Here is a 26,519-nt window from a genome sequence, read left to right as displayed (position 1 = left end):
TGTCCCCCTTCTTGCATCGGTGCACCATAGGTCTCTAGAAGAGCGTAGCGTTCCAAAAGATTGAAAAGGGCACAGGTCATCCCCGTTTTCAAGAAGGGTCGTCGAATGGATGTGCAGAACTATAGACCTATATCTCTTACGTCGATCAGTTGTAGAATTTTGAAACACGTGTTGTGTTCGAGTATAATGACTTTTATGGAGACTAGATATCTACTCTGTAGGAATCAGTATGGGTATCGAAAAATAAGATCGTGTGAAATCCAGCTCGCGCTATTCGTCCACGAGGCTCAGAGGGCCATAGACATGGGTTCCCAGGTAGATGCCGTATTTCTTGACTTACGCAAGGCGTTTGATACAGTTCCCCACAGTCGTTTAATGAACAAGGTAACAACATATAGACTATCAGACCAATTGTCTGATTGGATTGAAGAGTTACTAGATAACAGAACGCAGCATGTCATTCTCAATGGAGAGAAGTCTTCCGAAGTAATAGTGATTTCACGTGTGCCGCAGGGGTGTGTTATAGGACCGTTGCTATTCACAATATATGTATAAATGACCTTGTGGATAACATCGGAAGTTCACTGGGACTTTTTGCGGGTGATGCTCTAGTATATCGAGAGATTGCAACAATGGAAAATTGTACTGAAATGCAGGAGGATCTGCAAAGAATTAACGCACGCTGCAGGGAATGGCAATTGAATCTCAATGTCGACAAGTGTATTGTTCTGAGAATACATAGAAAGAAAGGTGCTTCATCATTTAGCTTCAATACAGCAGGTCAGTAACTGACGCAGTTAATTCCATAAATTATCTGGGAGTAGGGATTAGGAGTGATTTAAAATGGAATTACCATTTAAAATGAATCATCCGTATAGCTGATACCAGTCTGATATTCTTTGGAAAAATCCTTAGGAAATGTAGTCCGAAAACAAAGGAAGTAGGTTACAGTACACTTGTTCGCCCAGTGCTTGAATACTGCACACCGGTGTGGAATCCGTACCAGATAGGGTTGATAGAAGAGATAGATAAGATCCAATGGAGAGCAGTGCGCTTCGTTACAGGATCATTTAGTAATCGCGAAAGCGTTACGGAGATAACTCCAGTGGAAGGTTCTGTAAGAGAGACGCTCAGTAGCTCGCTACGGGTTTATGTAGAAGTTTCGAGAACATACCTTCATTGAGGAGTCAAGCCGTAAATTGCTCCCTCCTCGCGTAGAGACCATGAGGATAAAATCAGAGAGATTAGAGCCCACACAGAGGCATACCGACAATCTTTCTTTCCACGAACTATACGAAACTGGAATAGAAGGGAGAACCGATAGACGTACTGAAAGTACCCTCCGCCACACACCGTCAAGTGGCTTTCGGAGTATGGATGTAGATGTAGTTTTCCATACACCTTCCGAATTTACTGATAACACTTTCAAAAAGTAAATAATACAAATTTTACATTATAGGACTACCATTCCGAGGCAGCACTCCTCGAATCAACAAGATATAGGATAAGATGAAGTAGTGCCGGACACGTAAACTTTTTCAAAATCATTTTCTGAATGTTATGTTAATACATTCTACGAACCAAATAGTATCATGACACTTTACTTAATAGAGCTGGAAAATACGTTGTCGATCCGATACACAGCTCAGTATTCATTCTTTCCGTGCGGGATCTATTAGACGTACATGTATTGATTGAATGCCATCCTGTAAATGGTAGTATTTCGTACACTCTCTAATCGAATCAAACCTTAGATATACATACCACGCAACCTCACATTTACACTCTCTCAACTTCTTCTTCTCTTTTGTTTGTGGGCGAAGACTAAGTTCGTCACGTTAAATAGGTGGTATACCTACCAACGGGACGATTTTCTAGGCATTGCTCGCTGTGTGTCTGAAGAACACGACGTCCGAGGAAGTCATGGATTCGTCGTAGATGTATGTTATATAGCTTTTAAATATGTAGACGTGGATGACACAATGTACTGAAATTAGGGTGGTAAAGTTGGTGAAGAAACCTGACATTAAATCCGGGTTCGAGTTACGGTCCGGCCTCACTTTTCACTGTCATTCCATTATAAAGCTGATGGCTGTCCATATTCACTACTGCGAATACAATTCATATATAACTTACCTGCCAACAATACATAACACAAAAAAACTTCATGCACAGGAAAATTCTGTGGCGACATGTAACTTGTTGCCATTTCGAAACGCTCTGCTTCTTTTGATTCAAAATTCCGTAAGCGGCCTTGCTCGTCCATAGTTCATACAGCAGTGCCGCTTAAGCCCTTTTCACAGGATCAACGTTCCTGCCCTATTTGACTACGTGAGACAAGTGAGTCTACTGCAGCGCCCCTGGCGTTTTATTCTTGAACTGACTCTCGGCTGTCTCGAGAAGTCATATTCGTTAACACGCAGCGCCAAAGGAACTTGTGTTGTACCTCCCGATGGAATGGAGTATGAGGGACTCTATTGTTTTTTTACGGAAAAAATTGAAATATATGAGAAAATCTAGGAACAAGCAATGATAATAGAGTGTAATAACAACCAAAACAAAATTCATTGTGGACGTTTTTGTCAAAGTTCGTGTAGTTGATTCCTTACGCTCCTGAGAACTTAATAATAGGAAAACTTTAATCTATTTTAAAAGATACATTTATTTGCTCGAGAAAATACGTACTTGCAGACACACATTATATAGAACTCAGTAATAGCGCCTTTCTACTTTTTAGTATCTGGCTTGCTAGCTTTTCATTATCTATTTACGTTCTTATTTATGTTTGGGGTAGGCTTTTCCTCCGTAAAACGCAATTACCGTTTTTTTCCTTTAAGATATTTCATATCTCTTGTAGGAGAATGCTAATAGGAAAAAATCTAGCGCCTCGTGCAGTCTTTCAGTGAGTTACGAAAAAAAGAGCAAACAACACAGCAAAAATTAAGACGCGGAAGCACAAAATCCATTTCTGTAATAGGAGTGAGCTCAGCCAGAATATATTAACCACCGACTGTTAGCACGCGCCTTTACAGTCCCTGTTTCTGTTCATACGCTCTGTGTAGCATACTCGGGAATCTAGCACTCTGCACTCGACACAGTATATGGAGCGCTGACGTCCTTGTGACACTTTGTGACGTGGTTAGCTGCTGATTTACATGCAGACAAAAAAGGCACAAGCACTTCGAGTCCTCAATTTTGACCAGCAAGTCGCTCGCGTAAAACGCGCTTTAGATGCTTCCACGTGCATTAGAGTCTAGGAGCAGATCTTATCTGATTCAATCCACTGTCCGTCACTACACCATCTTTCTCTGCTTCTACACTCCTGGAAATTGAAATAAGAACACCGTGAATTCATTGTCCCAGGAAGGGGAAACTTTATTGACACATTCCTGGGGTCAGATACATCACATGATCACACTGACAGAACCACAGGCACATAGACACAGGCAACAGAGCATGCACAATGTCGGCACTAGTACAGTGTATATCCACCTTTCGCAGCAATGCAGGCTGCTATTCTCCCATGGAGACGATCATAGAGATGCTGGATGTAGTCCTGTGGAACGGCTTGCCATGCCATTTCCACCTGGCGCCTCAGTTGGACCAGCGTTCGTGCTGGACGTGCAGACCGCGTGAGACGACGCTTCATCCAGTCCCAAACATGCTCAATGGGGGACAGATCCGGAGATCTTGCTGGCCAGGGTAGTTGACTTACACCTTCTAGAGCACGTTGGGTGGCACGGGATACAAGCGGACGTGCATTGTCCTGTTGGAACAGCAAGTTCCCTTGCCGGTCTAGGAATGGTGGAACGATGGCTTCGATGACGGTTTGGATGTACCGTGCACTATTCAGTGTCCCCTCGACGATCACCAGAGGTGTAGGGCCAGTGTAGGAGATCGCTCCCCACACCATGATGCCGGGTGTTGGCCCTGTGTGCCTCGGTCGTATGCAGTCCTGATTGTGGCGCTCACCTGCATGGCGCCGATACCCCAGGAGCAGCAGTGTCCCTAATTTGCTGGGAAGTGGCGGTGCGGTCCCCTACGGCACTGCGTAGGATCCTACGGTCTTGGCGTGCATCCGTGCGTCGTTGCGGTCCGGTCCCAGGTCGACGGGCACGTGCATCTTCCGCCGACCACTGGCGACAACATCGATGTACTGTGGAGACCTCACGCCCAACGTGTTGAGCAATTCGGCGGTACGTCCTCCCGGCCTCCCGCATGCCCACTATACGCCCTCGCTCAAAGTCCGTCAACTGCACATACGGTTCACGTCCACGCTGTCGCGGCATGCTACCAGTGTTAAAGACTGCGATGGAGCTCCGTATGCCACGGCAAACTGGCTGACACTGACGGCGGCGGTGCACAAATGCTGCGCAGCTAGCGCCATTCGACGGCCAACACCGCGGTTCCTGGTGTGTCCGCTGTGCCGTGCGTGTGATCATTGCTTGTAAAGCCCTCTCGCAGTGTCCGGAGCAAGTATGGTGGGTCTGACACACCGGTGTCAATGTGTTCTTTTTTCCATTTCCAGGAGTGTAGCTCTTATTTAATTGTGTATTTATTTTCCCAAGCGAAAAAAAGGACATTGCCCTATCTCTTTCTTTCAATTAACCATTCGTCACGAAAATGTTGGATATTAGTTTTTAGAAAAGATGAAAGCAAGAAAGATACTAAAATATTGTTGAAAAACTGGTTTGATTGAACTCTCAATGGTAGTCTATGTCACGCATGTCTTTTCATGTCTATATAACTTCTGCGCCATAAATCGATTTGACCTTAATTACGGTACTGAGCCTTGGGCTCCTTGTACCTTTTTTACACCCCACGTTTCCCTCCATTATCAAATTAAATATTCCTTGCTGCTTTAATATGTGCCTTGGCTATCTGTCCCTTCTTTTATTCCAGTTGTGCCACGTAGCTCTTTTCTCACAAATCTGATGCAACACCACTTCATGAGTAGCACGATCTACACATCTAATATTCAAAATTTTTTCCTACACAACATTACAAAATTTTCCGTTCTCTTCTTACCTGTGCCGTTTATTGTCCTCGTTTCAGTCCCCTGAGAATGCTACACTTCCGGCCCAGAAAAGACTCCCTGACACTTACATTAAAATCAGATGGTAAACTATTGCTCTTGTTCAGAAAAGCTTTTCTTTCTTTAGTGCAGTTGGAATTTTACATTTTTTTTAAACTGAGTCATGATTAGCTATCTGAATACTAAACGTCAAGAGTCCCAGTTCCTTAAGTAATTCCAACAATATCACTTAATTTAATTCGATTACACTTCTTAGCTGTGGTTCACTGTTTATGTTGACCCTGTGGCCTTTTTTCAAGACGCTATCTATTCGGATTAAATAGTGTTCAAAGGCTACTGTTCTATTTGTGGCAATTTAATTCATTTACAAATTTAACCAACCTTTCCTTCGCTTTTGGGTCTAGTACATAGTGAATAACGTGCGGGATGGACTTCAGCCTTGTCACTCTTTGTCAACTACTACCTTTCGGTCATATCCTTCGACTATCATAGTTCGGTTTCTGTACAACAAAGTTGTAGATAGCTTTCCACCCCCTGTATTTTAATCCTGGATTCCAAAGGATGTATTACAGTCAAAATCATAAAAATGCCATAAATTTCGATTTTTTTCAGCTTGTCTTCGAAAGTAGTCATCAGGTCAGTATTGCCTCGCCTGTTTCTACATTTCTCCTGAACACCACCTGATTCTTCATTACACCATCTGATACTTTATTTCTTTCATTCTGGTGTAGATAATTCGAGATAGTATTTTACTACCGTGACACGTTAAGAGAAATGTTCTGTATTAATCTTCAGCTGTCACCATGTGCCTTCATATTACATTCTTCTTGATGCCTGAGGATGTCTGGCCTGTTTCATACATCCTGCACACCAAGTGGGATAGTCTTCTCCTGGCTGTTTTTCCCAAGCGTCAAACCAATTTTGAGGGAATGAGTCAAAGTGTTATTATTAGAAAGATAATGACTCTAACAGTAAAGAGATGAATCGAGTTCATAGGTAAATTATTAGATTGCTGGACAATAATGGTGCACGTACGAATAAGAATTGAATAGGGTGCCGATTTGGTCTGGTATTAATCAGGAAGAAGAGAGAGATATTCAGATGAGATGAAAGCGAAGGATTGAGCGTTACAAATCACGAAAGAAAGATAAGTGGCAAAATAATTTTTTTTTTTAAAGAGAAGAACAGAGAGATAACGGAAGCAGAACAAAGGTGAAAGAGGATAAGAAAAGAAATGTGGATGTCCGCCGTTTGTCTGTGAGGAAAGACGTTGGATCACAACAGAAGTTTCCGGCCGAAATAGGTGGAGCAAATTTTGCTTTTTCTAAACTGCAACCCTCATGTGGATAGCAGGATTGGAGGATAAACTCAAGAATATTTTGGGGCATACCCAGTTATTAATTTTATCCACTTTTGGCTTCTACTGAACTACACGATTCCGAAATAAAACTTTATGCTTGATTATTAGGAAATGCAACCAGCCGCCCTGTTTCTGTCATTTTCTGGAAATGCAAAATGGGCACGTTAACGGACTGTGAGTATTAGACAAATGATTTTAAAATAATAAAGCGACAAAATCTGGATCAATGAATGTTTACCTCGGTGAAGTTGTCGTGCCTGCCCATGCTTGGCTTTGAAATGTTATGTCTTACCCCTCGTTGGGGGCAAAATACACTCCTGGAAATGGAAAAAAGAACACATTGACACCGGTGTGTCAGACCCACCATACTTGCTCCGGACACTGCGAGAGGGCTGTACAAGCAATGATCACACGCACGGCACAGCGGACACACCAGGAACCGCGGTGTTGGCCGTCGAATGGCTCTAGGTGTGCAGCATTTGTGCACCGCCGCCGTCAGTGTCAGCCAGTTTGCCGTGGCATACGGAGCTCCATCGCAGTCTTTAACACTGGTAGCATGCCGCGACAGCGTGGATGTGAACCGTATGTGCAGTTGACGGACTTTGAGCGAGGGCGTATAGTGGGCATGTTGGAGGCCGGGTGGACGTACCGCCGAATTGCTCAACACGTGGGGCGTGAGGTCTCCACAGTACATCGATGTTGTCGCCAGTGGTCGGAGGAAGGTGCACGTGCCCGTCGACCTGGGACCGGACCTCTGCGACGCACGGATGCACGCCAAGACCGTAGTATCCTGCGCAGTGCCGTAGGGGACCGCACCGCCACTTCCCAGCAAATTAGGGACACTGTTGCTCCTGGGGTATCGGCGAGGACCATTCGCAACCGTCTCCATGAAGCTGGGCTACGGTCCCGCACACCGTTAGGCCGTCTTCCGCTCACGCCCCAACATCGTGCAGCCCGCCTCCAGTGGTGTCGCGACAGGCGTGAATGGAGGGACGAATGGAGACGTGTCGTCTTCAGCGATGAGAGTCGCTTCTGCCTTGGTGCCAATGATGGTCGTATGCGTGTTTGGCGCCGTGCAGATGAGCGCCACAATCAGGACTGCATACTACCAAGGCACACAGAGCCAACACCCGGCATCATGGTGTGGGGAGCGATCTCCTACACTGGCCGTACACCTCTGGTGATCGTCGAGGGGACACTGAATAGTGCACGGTACATCCAAACCGTCATCGAACCCATCGTTCTACCATTCCTAGACCGGCAAGGGAACTTGCTGTTCCAACAGGACAATACACGTCCGCATGTATCCCGTGCCACCCAACGTGCTCTAGAAGGTGTAAGTCAACTACCCTGGCCAGCAAGATCTCCAGATCTGTCCGCCATTGAGCATGTTTGGGACTGGATGAAGCGTCGTCTCAGCGGTCTGCACGTCCAGCACGAACGCTGGTCCAACTGAGGCGCCACGTGTAAATGGCATGGCAAGCCGTTCCACAGGACTACATCTAGCATCTCTACGATCGTCTCTATGGGAGAATAGCAGCCTGCATTGCTGCGAAAGGTGGATATACACTGTACTAGTGCCGACATTGTGCATGCTCTGTTGCCTGTGTCTATGTGCCTGTGGTTCTGTCAGTGTGATCATGTGATGTATCTGACTCCAGGAATGTGTCAATAAAGTTTCCCCTTCCTGGGACAATGAATTTACGGTGTTCTTATTTCAATTTCCAAGAGTGTATTATGACTTCCATACAAACAAGGATTCTTAATGAATAAACTGTTGGTTGAGATTTACATTTACAGGAAAATTGAGTTTTGTGGGGTTGGTTTAGTGCAAAATATCACGCAGATGCATAAAGGAGCCTAAGGATGAATGATAATTGCTCCTTCAAATATTGAAAGAGTCGAAAAAATCAGAAAAGGAACGTGATGAGCACTAACATAAACGAGAACAAGACCCGAGGGTATTGGTAAAGACGGTAACGAGCCAGTTAAGAAAGTGCAAATAGAACAAAATTAGTATTGAAGGTAATCAAAAAGTGTTTAGGGGTAAGATGGGGGCTGGCTTGGCAAGACAAGAAGCGACCAATGCAAGGAAATTAGATAAAGTGACAAAAAATCGTGGCAGAATAGCCAGGCGCACTGCTTACATGAATTCATGCGATTGTGTCACAGAAACCAGATGGCAGTTATAAGAGTCGAGGGACACGAAAGGGAAGCAGTGGTTGGGAAGGGAGTGAGATAGGGTTTTAGCCTCTCCCCGATGTTATTCAATCTGTATATTGAGCAAGCAGTGAAGGGAACAAAAGAAAAATTCGGAGTAGGTATTAAAATCCATGGAGAACAAATAAAAACTTTGAGGTTCGCCGACGACATTGTAATTCTGTCAGAGACAGCAAAAGACTTGGAAGAGCAGTTGAAGGGAATGGACAGTGTCTTCAAAGGAGTGTATAAGATGAACATCAACAAAAGCAAAACGAGGATAATGGAATGTAGTCGAATTAAATCGGGTGATGCTGAGGGAATTAGATTATGAAATGAGACACTTAAAGTAGTAAAGGAGTTTTGCTATTTGGGGAGCAAAATAACTGATGATGGTCGAAGTAGAGAGGATATAAAATGTAGACTGGCGATGGCAAGGAAAGCGTTTCTGAAGAAGAGAAATTTGTTAACATCGAGTATAGATTTAAGTGTCAGGGAGTCGTTTCTGAAAGTATTTGTATGGAGTGTAGCCATGTATGGAGGTGAAACATGGACGATAAATAGTTTGGACAAGAAGAGAATAGAAGCTTTCGAAATGTTGTACTACAGAAGAATGCTGAAGGTTAGATGGGTAGGTCACATAACTAATGAGGAGTTATTGAACAGAATTGGGGAGAAGAGGAGTTTGTGGCACAACTATAAGAAGGTATCGGTTGGTAGGACATGTTCTGAGGCATCAAGGGATCACCAATCACCAATTTAGTATTGGAGGGCAGCGTAGTGGGTAAAACTCGTAGAGGCAGACCTAGAGATGAATACACTAAACAGATTCAGAAGGATGTAGGCTGCAGTAAGTACGGGAGAGGAAGCAGCGTTTTAAAATTTCAGGATTTTCGTGAGGACGGAAAGTTTGTATGTCGCAGTTTAGCAATACATTGCCTGCATCATGGCCATTGTCGACAACTTGCCGTACATATACGGGAATGTTTTCAAATGGCTCTGAGCACTATGGGACTTGACGTCTGAGGTCATCAGTCCCCTAGAACTTAGAACTACTTAAACCTAACTAACCTAAGGACATCACACACATCCATGCCCGAGGCAGGATTCGAACCTGCGGCCGTAGTGGTCGCGCGGATCTAGAGTGTAGCGCCTAGAACCGCTCGGCCACTCTGGCTGGCGGTTAACTAGTGTTTAAGCTTATGGACTGATGACCTTAGCAGTTAAGTCCCATAAGTTTTCTCACGCATTTGAACATTTGAACAAGGGGCTCTCTCAGCATTTGCAATCAAGTAGATACTCCTGTCGGGATGCTGAGAAGATGCGGGGCCTACCTGGTGACAGCGCATAACGCAAGATTGACATTGATCCTACCAAGAGGGTCGAGAGGAAGACTCTGGTGCTTCTCAAGGATTCCGGCTTCCCTGACGAGATTACCAAGAAGCTACCCCCGAGGGCTGTTGTTCCTCCTAGACTTAACGGACTGCCGAAGGTGCACAAGGAATCGGTTCCGTTTCGTCCCATTGTCAGCAATATTGGTTCCTCAACGTACCTTCTCGCCGAGCACCTCAAACAACTGCTTAGCCCTTATGTTGGGAGATGAACACACCATATCCTGTAACTCCGTGGATTTTCTGCTACGCATCAACAACCTTACGCTTAAGGAATCTGACATGCTGGTGAGCTTCAATGTGGTATCTCTATTCACTAAAGTTCTGCTACAAGAATCCTTCGAACTCATCAGCCAGAAATTTGACGAAGGGACCACCAAACTTTTCAGACATATTCTGACATCAACTTACTTCTTATTTCACGGTGAATACTACGAGCAAAAACATGGCTCTGAGCACTATGGGACTTAACATCTGAGGTCATCAGTCCCCTAGAACTTAGAATTATTTAAACCTAACTAACCTAAGGACATCACACACATCCATGCCCGAGGCAGGATTCGAACCTGCGGCCGTAGCGGTCACACGGTTCCAGACTGAAGCGCCTAGAACAGCACGGCCAAGACCGGCCGACCTACTACGAGCAGACAGAAGGAGTAGCCATGGGGAGTCCACTCTCACCCGTTATCGCAAATCTGTACATGGAACATTACTAGGAGGAAGCTCTTGCATCAGCACATCTAAAACCCATCTGTTTCGTTAGATATGTGGATGATACCTTCGTTATCTGGCCACATAGAAGAAATAAACTGTCAGACTTCCTCACACATCTCAACTCCAGACACGAGAATATTAAGTTCACCATGGAGATGGAAACGGATGGGATGCTCCCTTTACTAGGTGTTTTGATTAGAAGACGAGCTGACGGAACTTTGGGCCACAGTGTGTATAGGAAGAAGACGCACACTGATTTGTACCTACATGCTGATAGCTGCCACCACCCGGTACAAAAGAATGGCGTGCTGAAAACTCTTGTACACACAGCTCACACCATCTCCACAGGGACAGTGTCCAACAAGAATTGGACCATCTAAGGACCGTGTTTCGGAGGAACGGTTACAAGGAAAAAATAGGAAGGCTCTACATCCCACACCTGCAGCACCGGCGGAAACTGAGGATGAACTTCAGAAGGAGGCGGCGTCTGCTATTATTCCGTTTTGTGAGGCCTTATCAGGAAAAATTGGACGCATTTTACGTAAACACCAAGTGAAAACCATGTTTGGTACTCCAAGCAAAACCAAGAGCCTTCTCGGTAGTGTCAAGGACAACCTTGGCCTACGTAAATCAGGGGTTTATCAGATACCTTGCCAATGCGGTAGTGTATACCTAGGTCAAACCATTAGTAACATTTAGGACCGATGCCGATAGCATCAACACTAGACTGCAACGGCCCAGTAAGTCGGCAATCGCTGAGCATTGCCTATCGGAACTCCACAGCATGGATTATGACCAAACCAAAATCCTGACACAGACTTCCAAATACTGCGACTGTATCATCAAAGAAGCCATAGAGTAAGGGACCCATAACTAAATCATGACAGCGGTTACACGCTTAGCAAGGCGTGGGAACTCGCGATCATCCAGATTAAGAAGAAAAAGGATATTTCCTAGAGTGTACCAACTTCGGGCGAGGAGGGAAGAGTGGTGCCGGCAGACCCTCCTGAACGAGAAGACCTAGGACGCAGCGCCCAGACGACGGGGGAACGGACGCTGTATCTGGACCTGGCGCCAGCCCACCGCCAGTCAGTACATCAGCGCACCTGATGATGGCAACGTGGTCGATTGGCGAAATATTGTGTCCTATGCACACTCATACCAAGCTGTTCACATGAGATTTATTTCGTCACAAAATACGCCTGGAGAAATTGAAGAATCACAGCTTAACAGTTCATGCATCCAAACTGTCGACAAGAAGGATATACGGAAGAATGGAAAAGAAAATTGAGGATGCTAGATGATGCTTTAGAAAAGGTAAACGCACCAGAGAGGCAATTCTGATGTTGGAGTTGATAATGGAGGCAAGACTAAAGAAAAATCGAAACATGTTCATAGGAATGGTGCAATATACTCGACATTCTGAGAAAAAATATTGGTAAGCTGTAGGGAGAGATGGGTAATATACAATATGCACAGAAGCCAAGAGGGCATAATAACAGTGGACAATCAAGAAACAAGCGCTCGAATTACAAAGAGTGTAAGACAGTGATGCAATCTTTCCCCCTTCTGTTCAATCTGTACATCGAAGTCCGCAGCTCGTGCTCTTGCGGTAGCGTTCTCCCTTCCCGCGCACGGGGTCCCGGGTTCGATTCCCGGCGGGGTCAGGGATTTTCTCTGCCTCGTGATAACTGGGTGTTGTGTGTTTATCATCATCATTTAATACTCATTGATCTCGCAAGTCGCCGAAGAGGCGTCAACTAGAAGGGACTTGCAATACGGTGGCCGAACTTCCCCGCAAGGGGCCTCCCGGCCAACAATGCCATACGATCATTTCATTTCATTGTACATCGAAGAAGCAGTGATGAGAATAAAAGAAATGTTCAGTAGTGAAATTAAAATTCAAGGTGAAAGGATATCAGTTATGCGATTCATTGATGATATTGCTATCCTGAGTGAAAGTAAAGATGAATTACAGGATCTCTTGAATATAATAAGTGCAGAATATGGACTGAGAATAAATCGAAGAACGACGAAAGTAATGAGATGTAGCAGAAGTGCGAACAGCGAGAAACATAACATCAAGATTGATGATCACGAGGTAGATGAAATTAAGGAATCCCGACATCTAGGTACCAAAATAACTAACGACGGACAGAGCAAGGAGACTAGCACTGGCAAAAAGAGCATTTATGACCAAGAGAAGTCTACTATTATCTAACGTAGGCTTTAATTTTATGAAGAAATTTCTGGGAATGTACCTCTTGAGCACAGCATTGTATGGTAGTGAAACATGGGCTGTGGGTTACCGGAACAGAAGAAAATCGAAGCATTTGGGATGTGGTGCTACAGGTGCATATTGAAAATTAGATGGACAGATGGACTGAGAAAGTAAGGAATGAGGAGGTTCTACGCAGAATCGGAGAGGAGAGGAATATGGAGAAAACACTGACAAGCATGAGGGACAGGATGATGGGATATCTGTTAAGACATCAGGGAATTACTTCCACGGTATGAGAGGGAGCTTTAGAGGGCAAAAGCTGCAGAGGAAGACAGAGACTGGAATACATCCAGCGGATTATTGAGGACGTAGGTTGCAAGTGCTACTCTGAGATGAAGAGACTGGAATACATCCAGCGGATTATTGAGGATGTAGGTTGCAAGTGCTACTCTGATATGAAGAGACTGGAATACATCCAGCGGATTATTGAGGATGTAGGTTGCCAGTGCTACTCTGAGATGAAGAGACTGGAATACATCCAGCGGATTATTGAGGATGTAGGTTGCAATTGCTACTCTGAGATGAAGAGACTGGAATACATCCAGCGGATTATTGAGGATGTAGGTTGCCAGTGCTACTCTGAGATGAAGAGGTCGGCACAGGAGAAGAATTCGTGACAGGCCGCATCAGACCAGTCAGAAGTCTAATGACCCCCAAAGAAAATGATAACCAGTATTATTAATCGATTTTTTCACTATAATGGAGAGATTTAGAGGCAAAATACATCAGAGCTCCCAGACCATGAAAAATAACAACAGTGTTAGACACAGCTGCTTAGGGTAGCAAATTCTCGACGACGAATATGAAATATTTTGTAGTTAATTACATGCAAGGCGCCTGTAAGAGGTAATCCGTATGTGAATAAACAAAGAACACACTCAACACCACCGAGTGAGGTGGCGTGGCTAGCACACTTGACTTGCATTCAGGAGAACGACGGTTCAAGCCCGCGTCCGGCCATCCAAATTTAGGTTTTTCGTCGTTTCCACTAATCGCTCCAACAAATACCGAGATGTTTCCTTTGAAATGGCACAGCCGATTACCTTACCCATCCTTGACAACATCTGAGCTTGTGCTCCATCTCTAATGACGTCGACGTCGGCGGGACTTGAAACCAAATCTTCCTTCCTTCCTACACCCAACACTGGGTAATCTGGAGTGGCCACATCGCTGCTGACCTCTGCAGAGACCTGCCTTAAGGAAGGGAAGTTAGGGTCCACCAATGAAAGGCTTCTGTTGGAAATGCAATTGCTAGTATACCTAATAATCTTTCTTATAGCCGCAAAGTGAACGATGTTGTGCCACTGTTTGAATAAAAGTGTGTACTGGTGGACTGCAGCAGCGATAACGGGTCGTGAATCGGCCCAAGATAACTTAATGTTTCATAGCATTTAATCTCCTTGAAAACTGAAGGATCGGTAAATGTCCCAGACAATACACTGTTCTAAGGTATGATTGTTTCACGTGATTTTCTGTGAGTGTTACAAGCTTAGTTCCCGGTAATCGCAACACCTCTAAGGAAGGGTACCCAAAAGAAACGAAACATGCTATCGTGGGCCTAGTATTATAGTATCGCTTTCTGTCGCTATGAGTGTGTGTGTGTAGGGTTACCACTCCTGAGTCAGTAAGCGACGCGTCGCTAATAAAGGTTTCGTTTGTCTTGTGTGAATTTTTACTGACGTTTGTTTTGTGTGTTCGTCGAATTTGTAATTAATGATTCTTGAGAATAGAATTTTGCTCCTTTCTCGGGAAAACTGGTCCAAAAACTCTTAAAATACTAAAACCTGCCTCTTGAATGATCCCAGGGGAAAAGGAAGATATGTTGAGCAGTTTTTCTGTTCAAATGAGGTGAAATGAGAAATGACGACAAATCTGGTCTGCCTTCCTCGGCCCGAACCGATGACAATGTTGAAAAAATTCGCGAAGTCATGACTGTCAGTTGAAGCTGCGAGGCTGTCTGAAGTGCCTTTGAGTAAAGTTCAGTGTTTTAACGGAATTGTTGGTGATGAAAAGTGTGGCTGTTAAATTAGTGTCCCGACTGCTGACTGCTGAACAAGAAAAATGTCGCATGGGAGCATGCTGTGCTGTGAAACATGAGTTACAAGATGATCCTGAATTTTTCTGTAGGCCGTCGTTGCTGACGAAAAACCTGGCCCGAAGAAGCCCGTCAGGTGAAGTCATGAACCAATAGTTTACTTATCTATATTTTTTATCCATATTCTATCAGTAAATACCTCCTTTCTTTTCTAGTTGCAGAACCTACTCGAAGTAATGACCCAATCCTTGGAGCGACATTAACTTATTTCATGACATAAGTACAACTTTTTTCATGACATAAGTACATCATTACTACATACAGATTTCATACTCATCCTTCTGTTCAGTGCCATGTGCCTAATATGTTGTAAATGTAACAGTAATTTGTTAATGTTTCATCAAACATAATTTTACATCAGTTAATTCAAAACACCCTATTTTAAGCGTAATACACCGAATGTATAGAACCGACGATACATACACAAGTCGAAAGGGTCATTTGGCTGTAGGGCGCTGGAGGTATTTTTCGTAATATTTGATAAAAATTGAATGTTACAGCCGTCTCTTGTAAGAGATTTTGTGTAGGCTGCTTTGATGCGTTTTTTAGGCTTTCTGTTGATAAGACGTATATTCTTCTAGTTTTAGGGGATAGGATAGGGCCTTTTTAAAGTTTCCACATAAAGGCGAAAAACGAGTACTTTTGAGAGCGCTCTATCGTCGATACCGCTCATCAGAAAATCGAACCTGTCTAGCACGTTTTCCAGGAAACTTTGTAAGCTCTGAATTTGTAGGAAGTGGTCATGTTCGAAAAACGCGTAGTTTCCTAGATGTAAGTGAATAACAGAAAAATGAGAAAATTTAGATTTTTTTTTGCATTTTTCGTTGTGAAGCCGACCTCTAGCAAGGCAGCAAACATGAAATTCGATCCGCGCGACGTAGCTGCACTGTCTTAGGAGTCTTGTCACAGTTCGCGCGGCTCTCCCTGTGGAAGGTTCGCGTCCTCCGTCGGGTATGCGTGTCTGTGGTGTCCTTAGCGGAAGTTAGGTTAAGTCAGATTAATTAGTGTGGAAGCCTAGGGACCGACTATCTCAACAGTTTGGTTCCATAGCCCTTACCACAAATTTCCAAAATGAAATTCGGATTCAGCACCGCCAAAAACATAGAAATTTATTGGGAAAATACTTCCGCAATTTTATTACACGGAAACCACCATTTGACTGGACTAAGTAGCCAATGAAACTGCAGAACTGTGTTTATTTTGTCCGTTATGTATCATGAAGCAAGAGCAAAGGATGCGAGGGTCGTTTACTTCCTCTGTTTCGGATTTGGTCACCTTTGGTCACTGTGACCTTATCAGTCGACGAATAGTCATCAGAAGGACGCTTTTGGACTTGTCTGCTTGGCTGATATTTAATTATTATACAGCGTTAAATAAAAGGGAAATGTGTTATTTTTAGATCAGGCATCTGCCGTAACCTCGTGCATTGCTCGCTTTCGTTACTCTTGCTTTCGCCGAGTTGTCTCCGTCTAAAACAATGATTCCCAACATGGGGGTAGTTACCCTCTGAGGGGTAAAATGAAATTTTCTGGGCGGTAAAAATTAAACGATCCGATTCTGTTTCAGTCACGAAACTAAATTGTTTTTAAGAGATCGCTAGTGTTATCGCAATTTTGTAAGACATTAATACTGACTGTTTAAGTTATCAATAATTAGTAGTGTTAATGGAGGTTACGGGTTCCTCACATAGTCCGCCCACTATACACGTATGTTGGGCTTTGTTGCGTACACTGCTGATGATAGAAGTGAGACATACGTAACAAATACCAAGCACCTCAAGAAAATATGTTCTCCAAGTTGTAGATAGCACCTACAGTAGTCCAGAAATTGCTTTATTACTCGCTTCGAAACAGATAAATGAATTAAATGACAGCACGTCACAGCAGTAACTACATAAGGAATACACAGTTTTTTATTACTATTATTATTAGCATTATTATTACTGATATTTGAGTGGCTAGACACATAGCATTAACAGCTTGACTTTGTCCAATTTCTGCCAGCTTAGAAGTAAGGAGTGTGTGATGCACCACGAATTCCTTCGTCATTCATTTTACACACACACACACACACACTAAATATAATCCATCTTTCATTTTAAAAATAAAATTGTTCCAAGAAAGGCTTTTATTCTGCGGTTTAGTTAGGCGCTAAAGTTGGTAACAATGTCGGGGTAGGAGGGGGTTAACAGATGAGCGGGGGAGGGGGAGAGCGGAGACACTAGCTAATGTCTGACCACACTCAGGGGTAATATTCTATGAAAGGTTGGTGTAGTGGGACGTGAAATTGAAGCGTCACCCATCCACCAGTGTCAGCCTAGTTTGCAGGTGAATGTAAGTTTAATTTAGTGTTTTGTTCAGGTATTTTGTAATATTTATAATTGTTGTGAATTATCTAAAGTTTTGTATTTATTTTTATGTTTCATGTACGGAGAGGGCGGCGCAACGAACGGACAGCATCTTCGCTGCCGGGACCAGAGAGAAAATTGCTGGCCACTGGACGTCGCGGGTCGACAACCAAAGAGCAACAGAAGATCCTGAAACCGAGTTGTTGCGTCGTTCTTCTAAAAACCGAAAAAATAAGAATTTGTAATGTTTCTACAACAATGACGTCATGTTGTTGTTGTGGTCTTCAGTCCTGAGACTGGTTTGATGCAGCTCTCCATGCTACTCTATCTTGTGGAAGCTTCTTCATCTCCCAGTACCTACTGCAACCTACATCCTTCTGAATCTGCTTAGCGTATTCATCTCTTGGTCTCCCTCCACGCTGCCCTCTAATACTAAATTGGTGATCCCTTGATGCCTCAGAACATGTCCTACCAACCGATCCCTTCTTCTGGTCAAGTTGTGCCACAAACTTCTCTCCAATCCTATTCAGTACTTCCTCATTAGTTATGTGATCTACCCATCTAATCTTCAGCATTCTTCTGTAGCACCACATTTCAAAAGCTTCTATTCTCTTCTTGTCCAAACTAGTTATCGTCCATGTTTCACTTCCATACATGGCTACACTCTATACAAATACTTTCAGAAATGACTTCCTGACACTTAAATCTATACTCGATGTTTACAAATTTCTCTCTTAGAAAGTTTAATCATGTTGTAAATGTTCAGTCCTATCTTGTCAAGGCTCAGGTACACGTCTATATGTAGTATATAGGAAGATAATAAACTAGCGTATACTACAAAAGTTTAAATACATGTTCCGAGAATTTATTTATGAAGAATTATGTTAAGGAAGAAGTATTACTAATTTATTTGACAAGATTATTAATTTTTGACAACGTTCATAGCGAGTTTGAGTCTTGAAAGTTTATTCAATGTGGTTCTAACATTTAGTAAAGCAGATAACTTGCATTAATATAATTTCTGAGAAGAAACAAATGACATCTAAATTGAAAAAAGTTTGCGCAAACCAATTGGACTGAGTGACGTAATTCTGCGCATACGACTCAAATGATGATGTTTGAATTACAGTTTCGTTCAAGAACCATTCAGCGCCCACTTATAAAAAGAGTTTAAATAATTCTGAAGTGTTTTGTAACTGTCGTTGGTGACGAAGTCTGCACATGGTCATATATCAAAAGAAAATCATTTATACAAAACTTACGTCGTTACACTACATTGGGAACTACTGGTCTAAACGATGTGCTTTGCGGCGCGCTGGGTGGCGAGTGCCCCATTGATAAGCTGGGCCCGGCGCTCTGCAGGTGGAAGGAGTACGGAGAGAGTCTGCACGCAGTATCGCAGGGGATCAGATGGCTCGTAGCGTACTGCTGTGGAGCAATGGTGTTGTCTTTGCTGCGTGTATGGCTGTTGCCGCGCGGAACTGGAGCATGGCTGCAGTGATCATTAACATAGGATCTGTTCAAGAGTCGTTTCGCCTTTGCGCTGTGACGAGACACCCGGAGTTTGGCCTGACTTGTACAGCTACGGGAGGTCCCTGGATTAATTTTCAAATTTTGACCTACTTCTCTGGTTGATCGTTTTCACACTTTTATTGCTCCGTGTTGCCACTCCGTTTGTTCGAGGGGTGTTCTAAATCGTTTGAGTGTTGAGTTTGCGTCACTGTCAATCGAGAGTGGAATTAACTGACTTGTGCCCTATTTGATTTTGCTGTCAGTTTTTGATGCTGTCACTTGTGGCCGACATTCGACAAATTTGAATCTCATTTGAGTGCATTGCTAGTTTCACGACTTGTCAATGAATTCCTCGCCTGCCTGCTAAAGATTAACTTTCAACTTAAGTTGGGTATTGCTGTACCGCTTTCTGCCTATGGGTTGTTGCAACTTCGTGAAAACCTCGTGCCGTCAAAGGGCGGTATTGTTAGTAGTTGAAAATGTGTGCAGGTTTTCGTCCTTTACAAGGTCAAAGTCCTGAGTGGGTCTGCAGATTACCTTTCTGAATGTCAACTTGATTCAAGCTGCCTTAACGGCAGAATTAACATCAACTGTCGCTGGAGTGTATTACGCAATACCGAATTTAAGAAACTTTGAGCCGAATCCTATCTCTATTTGTTTTCTACTTTTATGATTCTGTATTTTACCATTGTGGTTATTTGTTTAAGTGAATTGTATATTAATGATAGTTTTGTGTGTTATCGAAGCTGTTGTCAGTGTACTGCCAGTGATGGCTGTTGCTTCCGAAAGGGTCCCGCACACGAAATTCAGACGGGTGGACGACGTTGGATTCCAACGTCAATAGTGTGCTAACTTGTGTTTACTCTCGTCAGGCTGCTGCATTATGTAATGATCACACGATATTTGTTGTTATGCTTTTCTCTGTAAGCTGCAGATTCTTTTGTCATTAATGAGGTTGTTCAATTGTATTAGCGAGTTTTGTTGTTACGACGATTTACATTTGATTAGTTTGAAAGCTTCTCCATTCAACTTACATCAGTAGCTAAGTTCTTGTAATTTTTATTGTGAAGTTAATTCTGTGTAACAGAAATTCTGTTTATATTAAAGTTTTGGCCATAAGGCTGTTTATCTTCCACATTTTCAAGAATTGAAACTTCCTGGCAGATTAAAAGTGTGTCTTCGACCGAGACCCGAACTCGGGACCTTTGCCTTTCGCGGGCAAGTGTTCGCACGAGAGCTTCTGTAAAGTTTGGAAGGTAAGATACGAGATACTGGAAGAAGTAAAGCTGTGAGCGATGGGCGTGAGTCGTGTTTCGGTGGCTCAGATGGTAGAGCACTTGCCCGCGAATGGCAAAGGTCCCGGGGTCGAGTCTAGGACGGGCGCACAGTTTTAATCTGCCAGGAAGTTTCATATCAGCGCACACTCTGCTGCACAGTGAAAATCTCATTCTTTCAAGAGTTGTTTGCTTAAATAGGGGGTAACTTTTTAAAATTTTATTTTAAAATAATAGTATAATAACTGAGGGTATCATCTGTTGTTGATGATAATATTATTCTGTAACTGTGTTGTTACCAATATTTGCTCTTTGTCTTGTCAATTTTTTTTTACTGTATCCTCAAATTGTGGCTCAGTATTTCGCTCCAGCAGCCTTGTGCCGTGCTCCCTATCTTATCAACGCCTATTTGCCGAACTGAAAGGTCTGATCTCCCAAACTGTTCACAGCTTTGAAAGTATTACGTTTGACTGCGGAGCAAAGTTCTTTTATACATTGTGTGTGATTACCTATTAAGAACATAGTAAAGTTTACATAAACGATATCTTTTACTGTATGCGACTAGTGAAAGGAGTGTAGAAAACTTTGAAAATTTATTAGAAAAAAGAACGAAAGAATATTAATTAACTTTTTTCGAGACCTTAATTTACGTAAAATAACATGATCAGTGAAATATTTCTGCTTCAACTGAAAGCAATTTTAACCAAAAGAAGAAGCGAGTAGTCCTAGTCGTATGTTCATATCCAAAATAGAAGCAAAGCCTATAATCAACAATAAAACTTCAGTAACACAAAATTCCTTAATAGCACAGCGGACCCAACGTATGATCCATGGAATACCTTTGAACTACAAAGTTACAGAATCGCTGTGCGTTTCCGTAGCTGTAATAAATTGAATAAAAAGAAAACAATGTTTTAAGGATAAGATATTTTCTCCTACCATTAGCTTAATTCTACTAGAGTCTACGAAGGCCCTGTAACAATGGATGAAGAGAATAGGTCACAAATATAGATGTTAAGAAAAAATTGTCTCTAAAATAGTGACCACTGTGGATCTATGTAGTGAACACGTGATGAGATTTTGCGTCCAGTCTCACAGCGTTGAAGCGCTTATTGCTACTGCAATGCGGCGGGACCTGAAGGCAAACTAGTGCATAACAGTTGCGCTACACCCACTGTGGCATTGTTTGAAGTATATAACAATATGAAAAATCTACAGCAGCCCTTATGATATTATTATATGGCTACCAGTTTCGGTCTTCAGCGCACAACTTCAGGCGTTAACTGACGCGGAGGGCGTTAACTCCAATCGTATACAGGATTCTTCAGCCACAATACCTTTATTACAGGTAGTCTGCGAAAACCAGTTCATAGATGTTGACCACTGGTGAATCGTGTATACGACTGGAGTTAATCCCTTCAGTGTCGGTTATGGCCTGAAAATGGTGCACTGAAGCACCGAAACTGGTAGCCATATAATAGCCTAGATCATAAGGACGGCTGCAAGTGTTTCGATTTGTTATGTAAGTGGACGGCCGAAGTTCCTCAGACTTCTAATCAAAAGGATGGACATACAAAAATTGTTTAAAGTGTCCACTGACGACTTACCCACGACCTCGAGGTATCCGACTTGGCTCTTCATGGGGTCGGTGTTGATCTGGCACATGTACCAGCCGCGGTCGGACTCGCGCACTTCTCGGATCTGCAGGTACCACGTCCGCTGGTCACTGTGCGTGACGCCGATTCGGTGGTTCTTGGTGATAACGTGCGTGGCAATCGTCAGGATGGTCTGCGTGTCCACCCGCAGCCACGCCACCTGTCGGCAGAGCAAGTGTTTCGCACGTGTTACACGTTGAACGAAATTCTTCACCAGAACATTTTACAACTTGGATAGTATGAGACACCTATGAGATTGTACAAAAATTATGCGTAAGAACTCAATTCTCTTCCACAATGAGTTTATCGCAAATCTCTGGAGCAACTAGCACCTGGAAAAAGGCGGTGATCATTCCTGTTTACAAGAATGACCTTAGGACAGATGCATAAATTTACAGACTTATATCGTTGTATGACGTCTTTTGGAAAACAAAAATCTCCCAGCCGGCCGCTGTGGCGGAGCCGTTCTACTCGCTTCAGTCTGAAACCGCGCTACTGTTACGGTCGCAGGTTCGAATCCAGCCTCGGGCATGGATGTGTGTGATGTCCTTAGGTTAGTTAGGTTTAGGCAGTTCTAAGTTTAGTGGACTGATGACCTCAGATGTTAAGTCCCATAGTACTTAGAGCCGTTTTAACCATTTTCTTTGAAAATCTCCCCTGTAGAAATCGACGTGGATTCCGCAAACAGAGATCTTGAGAAACTCAGCCCTCTCTGTCCTTCATGAGGTCCATAACCATGTAGACAACGGCGCTCAGTTTACTGCCGTGTTCCCACTTCAGATTGACATTTGTCACCGTCCCATAATGCTGTTTAGCGGAAAAATACGAGCTTACCGAGTACTGGACTAGATTTTCGACTGGGTGCAGTCTTAATTGCAGACAGAACTCAACACGTCGCTCTTAACAGGACATAATTGACAGATTAAAAGATAATATACCAATTATCCCAAGAAACTATGTTAGGAACGTTAATGTTTACAATGTACATAAATGATATAATAAAAATGTGTTGGATGTTCTTTAAGAGTGTTCGTACATGATACTACTGTCTATGACAAAGTAGCAGTGCCAGAAGACAATATCAATTTGCAGAATGACCTGCGGAGAACTGACAAATGAAGCATGTTCTGGTAGTTGACTGAACACAAATCAATATGACATATTCTGCATACGTAGGAAAATAAAGCCACTAGAGTAAAATTGTTGGAAACAGTATCTACCATGAAATAACTATGAGTAACTAACCAGAGCGTCTTTAAGTGGGATGACCACACAACACAAACAGTACGAAAATGAGTTTCCAGACCTTGTTCGACCTATTCGCTAGTACTGCACATCAATATGGGGTCCTTGTCAGGTAATACTGATAGAAAAGATGGAAAAGGTCCAACGAGGAGAAGCGCATTTAGTCGGCGCGAGAGTGCTGCTGAGCTGCTCAACAAGCTCCATTGGCAGCCGTTAGATGAAAAGCGCTGTGCATAACTGAGAAGTTTATTATTGAAATTTCGAGAGAAAACTAATCAGGAAGAATCGAACAACATCTTACTTGCTCCCACACACATCGCATGTAATGACCATGACGAGAAAATTCGAGAAATTAGAGACAGTACAGAGTTTTACCGACAATAATTCTGCTCACACGCTATGCGCGAAAGGAACATTGTAGGGCGGAACAGTTACTGGTACTGCAGAGACTTATCTATGAGATGCTCACCGTGAGACCCACATTCTCAACATACTGTCCAAATACTACATTTGTAGTGCCCCTGCCCACTATAATTACTCGCGGCAGTCAACATACCAATTCCCTTAAGAGTTTGTGCAATGTGAGTGCATCTGCACTGAAGAAGATCATTAGCCGATGAGCGTGATCTACACTCCTGGAAATGGAAAAAAGAACCCATTGACACTGGTGTGTCAGATCCACCATACTTGCTCCGGACACTGCGAGAGGGCTGTACAAGCAATGATCACACGCACGGCACAGCGGACACACCAGGAACCGCGGTGTTGGCCGTCGAATGGCGCTAGCTGCGCAGCATTTGTGCACCGCCGCCGTCAGTGTCAGCCAGTTTGCCGTGGCATACGGAGCTCCATCGCAGTCTTTAACACTGGTAGCATGCCGCGACAGAGTGGACGTGAACCGTATGTGCAGTTGACGGACTTTGAGCGAGGGCGTATGGTGGGCATGCGGGAGGCCGGGTGGACGTACCGCCGAATTGCTCAACACGTGGGGCGTGAGGTCTCCACAGTACATTGATGTTGTTGCCAGTGGTCGGCGTAAGGTGCACGTGCCGTCGACCTGGGAGCGGACCGCAGCGACGCACGGATGCACGCCAAGACCGTAGGACCCTACGCAGTGCCGTAGGGGACCGCACCACCACTTCCCAGCAAATTAGGGACACTGTTGCTCCTGGGGTATCGGCGAGGACCATTCGCAACCGTCGCCACAATCAGGACTGCATACGACCAAGGCACACAGGGCCAACACCCGGCATCATGGTGTGGGGAGCGATCTCCTACACTGGCCGTACACCTCTGGTGATCGTCGAGGGGACACTGAATAGTGCACGGTACATCCAAACCGTCATCGAACCCATCGTTCTACCATTCCTAGACCGGCAAGGGAACTTGCTGTTCCAACAGGACAATGCACGTCCGCATGTATCCCATGCCACCCAACGTGCTCTAGAAGGTGTAAGTCAACTACCCTGGCCAGCAAGATCTCCGGATCTGTCCCCTATTGAGCATGTTTGGGACTGGATGAAGAGTCGTCTCACGCGGTGTGCACGTCCAGCACGAACGCTGGTCCAACTGAGGCGCAAGGTGGAAATGGCATGGCAAGCCGTTCCACAGGACTACATCCAGCATCTCTACGATCGTCTCCATAGGAGAATAGCAGCCTGCATTGCTGCGAAAGGTGGATATACACTGTACTAGTGGCGACATTGTGCATGCTCTGTTGCCTGTGTCTATGTGCCTGTGGTTCTGTCAGTGTGATCATGTGATGTATCTGACCCCAGGAATGTGTCAATAAAGTTTCCCGTTCCTGGGACAATGAATTCAAGGTGTTCTTATTTCAATTTCCAGGAGTGTATATGAAGATGGTATCTGTTCTTTTGGACATGTGGGCAGGGGTACTAGAAATGTAGTGTGTGGACAATAAGCTCTTGCGATGCACTCTTAACAATGACCTCAGTTCGCAGGGTTTTACATAGAATGGCTTGCATAAGCGAGCTGGAAACTTATAGGTGGCGTCTCTCAGGCCTTCCACCTGCCTGGCAAGGGGATTAGTGGACCCCTCCTCGACCCTTTCTGGGCGCAAATTTCACTGGGGGCAAATTTCAATACACCATGCAGCACTCGTACGCATGCTACTGAGCCTGGCAATACCGGGAACTGATGAAACCAACACCCCCCCCCCCCACCCCCCACCCTTCCTGCTCTCCGGCCGTGTCAGAGTTTTGCCACCTATGATCGGTTATACCTCCGAACCCCCGATCTCCGCGGATGAGAGATAACGCACTGCGCCGCAAATGCACTTTTTTCCCTTTTTTTTTTCTTGTTTGGCTTCTCATTTTGCTTCACCCCTCTTCTGTTGTCTAGTACTACGGGACCAACTCCCTTCTGGCGCCTACGCACGACAGACTTCGGCTTACTGCGCTCCCCCCCCCCCCCTTCCCCTCATTCATCTTATCTCTTTGTTTCCAGATCTGGGCATTGACACATGCTACCCCGCCCTTGCAATTTCTCTCGGCTGCAGGGTCCCTGACCCTTCTCTATTCTTGGCCCTTTCTTTTCATTAAGGCTCCTCTTTTCTACGTAGGTGACCGTTGGTCACCATAATTTCATAAGAATAATACAAGGAATTGTCTTACACTGTGGTTGATTCCGATACCTCCAACTTTCATATGCCTCAATGGCTCCGTGGTGGTAAAAATTACCTTCTTAATTACAGTACAACAATATCCAGTGCAGCTGAAGTCACGATTTTCTCATCTATCGCTTTCCCTTTCTCTCACCCGTCTCTTAACTACAGGCCACATCACCCCGAGTGTTTTCTGCTCTGTCGTATGTGTGCAATAAAACAGCTAATACTCAGTTACATTGATATAATCAAGCGCGACGTTTCCATTACATGTGTTTCGGTGCGTATGCACAAATATCGTTCAAACCCTTACGGGAATCGAAAATTTGCGAGTCGGGCTTGTAATGGACGAGTTATGCTGCAAAGCAGCGCGCGCTAAGTTGAGAACCTGGTTGGGATAGTTGTGTTCATTCGGCCAAGACGGTTAAAGCAACTGCAGCAAAAGAAGCAAACCATCTTGGTTCGAGCCCCGGTCCTGCACGAATTTTCAACTTCCGCCATTCTGTACGGCCCTACCCTGTGCAATTAGTTATAATTTTTCCACCGAACCGTATGAGTGTCAGTAATGGAGAAAACCTGATGTGCTTATCTCTGACGCTCTTGTTGCCTGTAGTGTTACCTATGACGCACGATCGTTTACGCCACTGTATTGCGTTAAGTGGTTTAAATTCTGCCAGGGACTCACCCTGAAAATCGTTGTGTTGTTACCTGTAGAAATGTTTAAGAAGCATGAAGTGTATATTCTCTAATGCCTCTAATGTTGGCGAAACGTTGCATTCTGCCTTTTT

At 44.1% G+C, this 26,519-nt stretch overlaps 1 protein-coding gene across 1 annotated transcript in view; it reads right to left on the bottom strand.

The window, feature by feature from the left end:
* LOC126268175 (opioid-binding protein/cell adhesion molecule homolog) overlaps positions 1-26,519 on the bottom strand; it is a 2,429,635-nt gene that overhangs the window by 280,266 nt on the left and 2,122,850 nt on the right. Inside the window, exon 3 of the mRNA XM_049973770.1 lies at positions 21,816-22,023. Coding sequence (XP_049829727.1) covers positions 21,816-22,023 — 208 coding nt within the window. The remainder of the gene's footprint in view (positions 1-21,815; positions 22,024-26,519) is intronic.

The sequence above is a fragment of the Schistocerca gregaria genome, chromosome 4, assembly GCF_023897955.1.
Source record: "Schistocerca gregaria isolate iqSchGreg1 chromosome 4, iqSchGreg1.2, whole genome shotgun sequence".
Taxonomy (NCBI): domain Eukaryota; kingdom Metazoa; phylum Arthropoda; class Insecta; order Orthoptera; family Acrididae; genus Schistocerca; species Schistocerca gregaria.
Note: the sequence above shows the minus strand (reverse complement) of the source record. Positions and strands in the feature narration are given on the sequence as shown.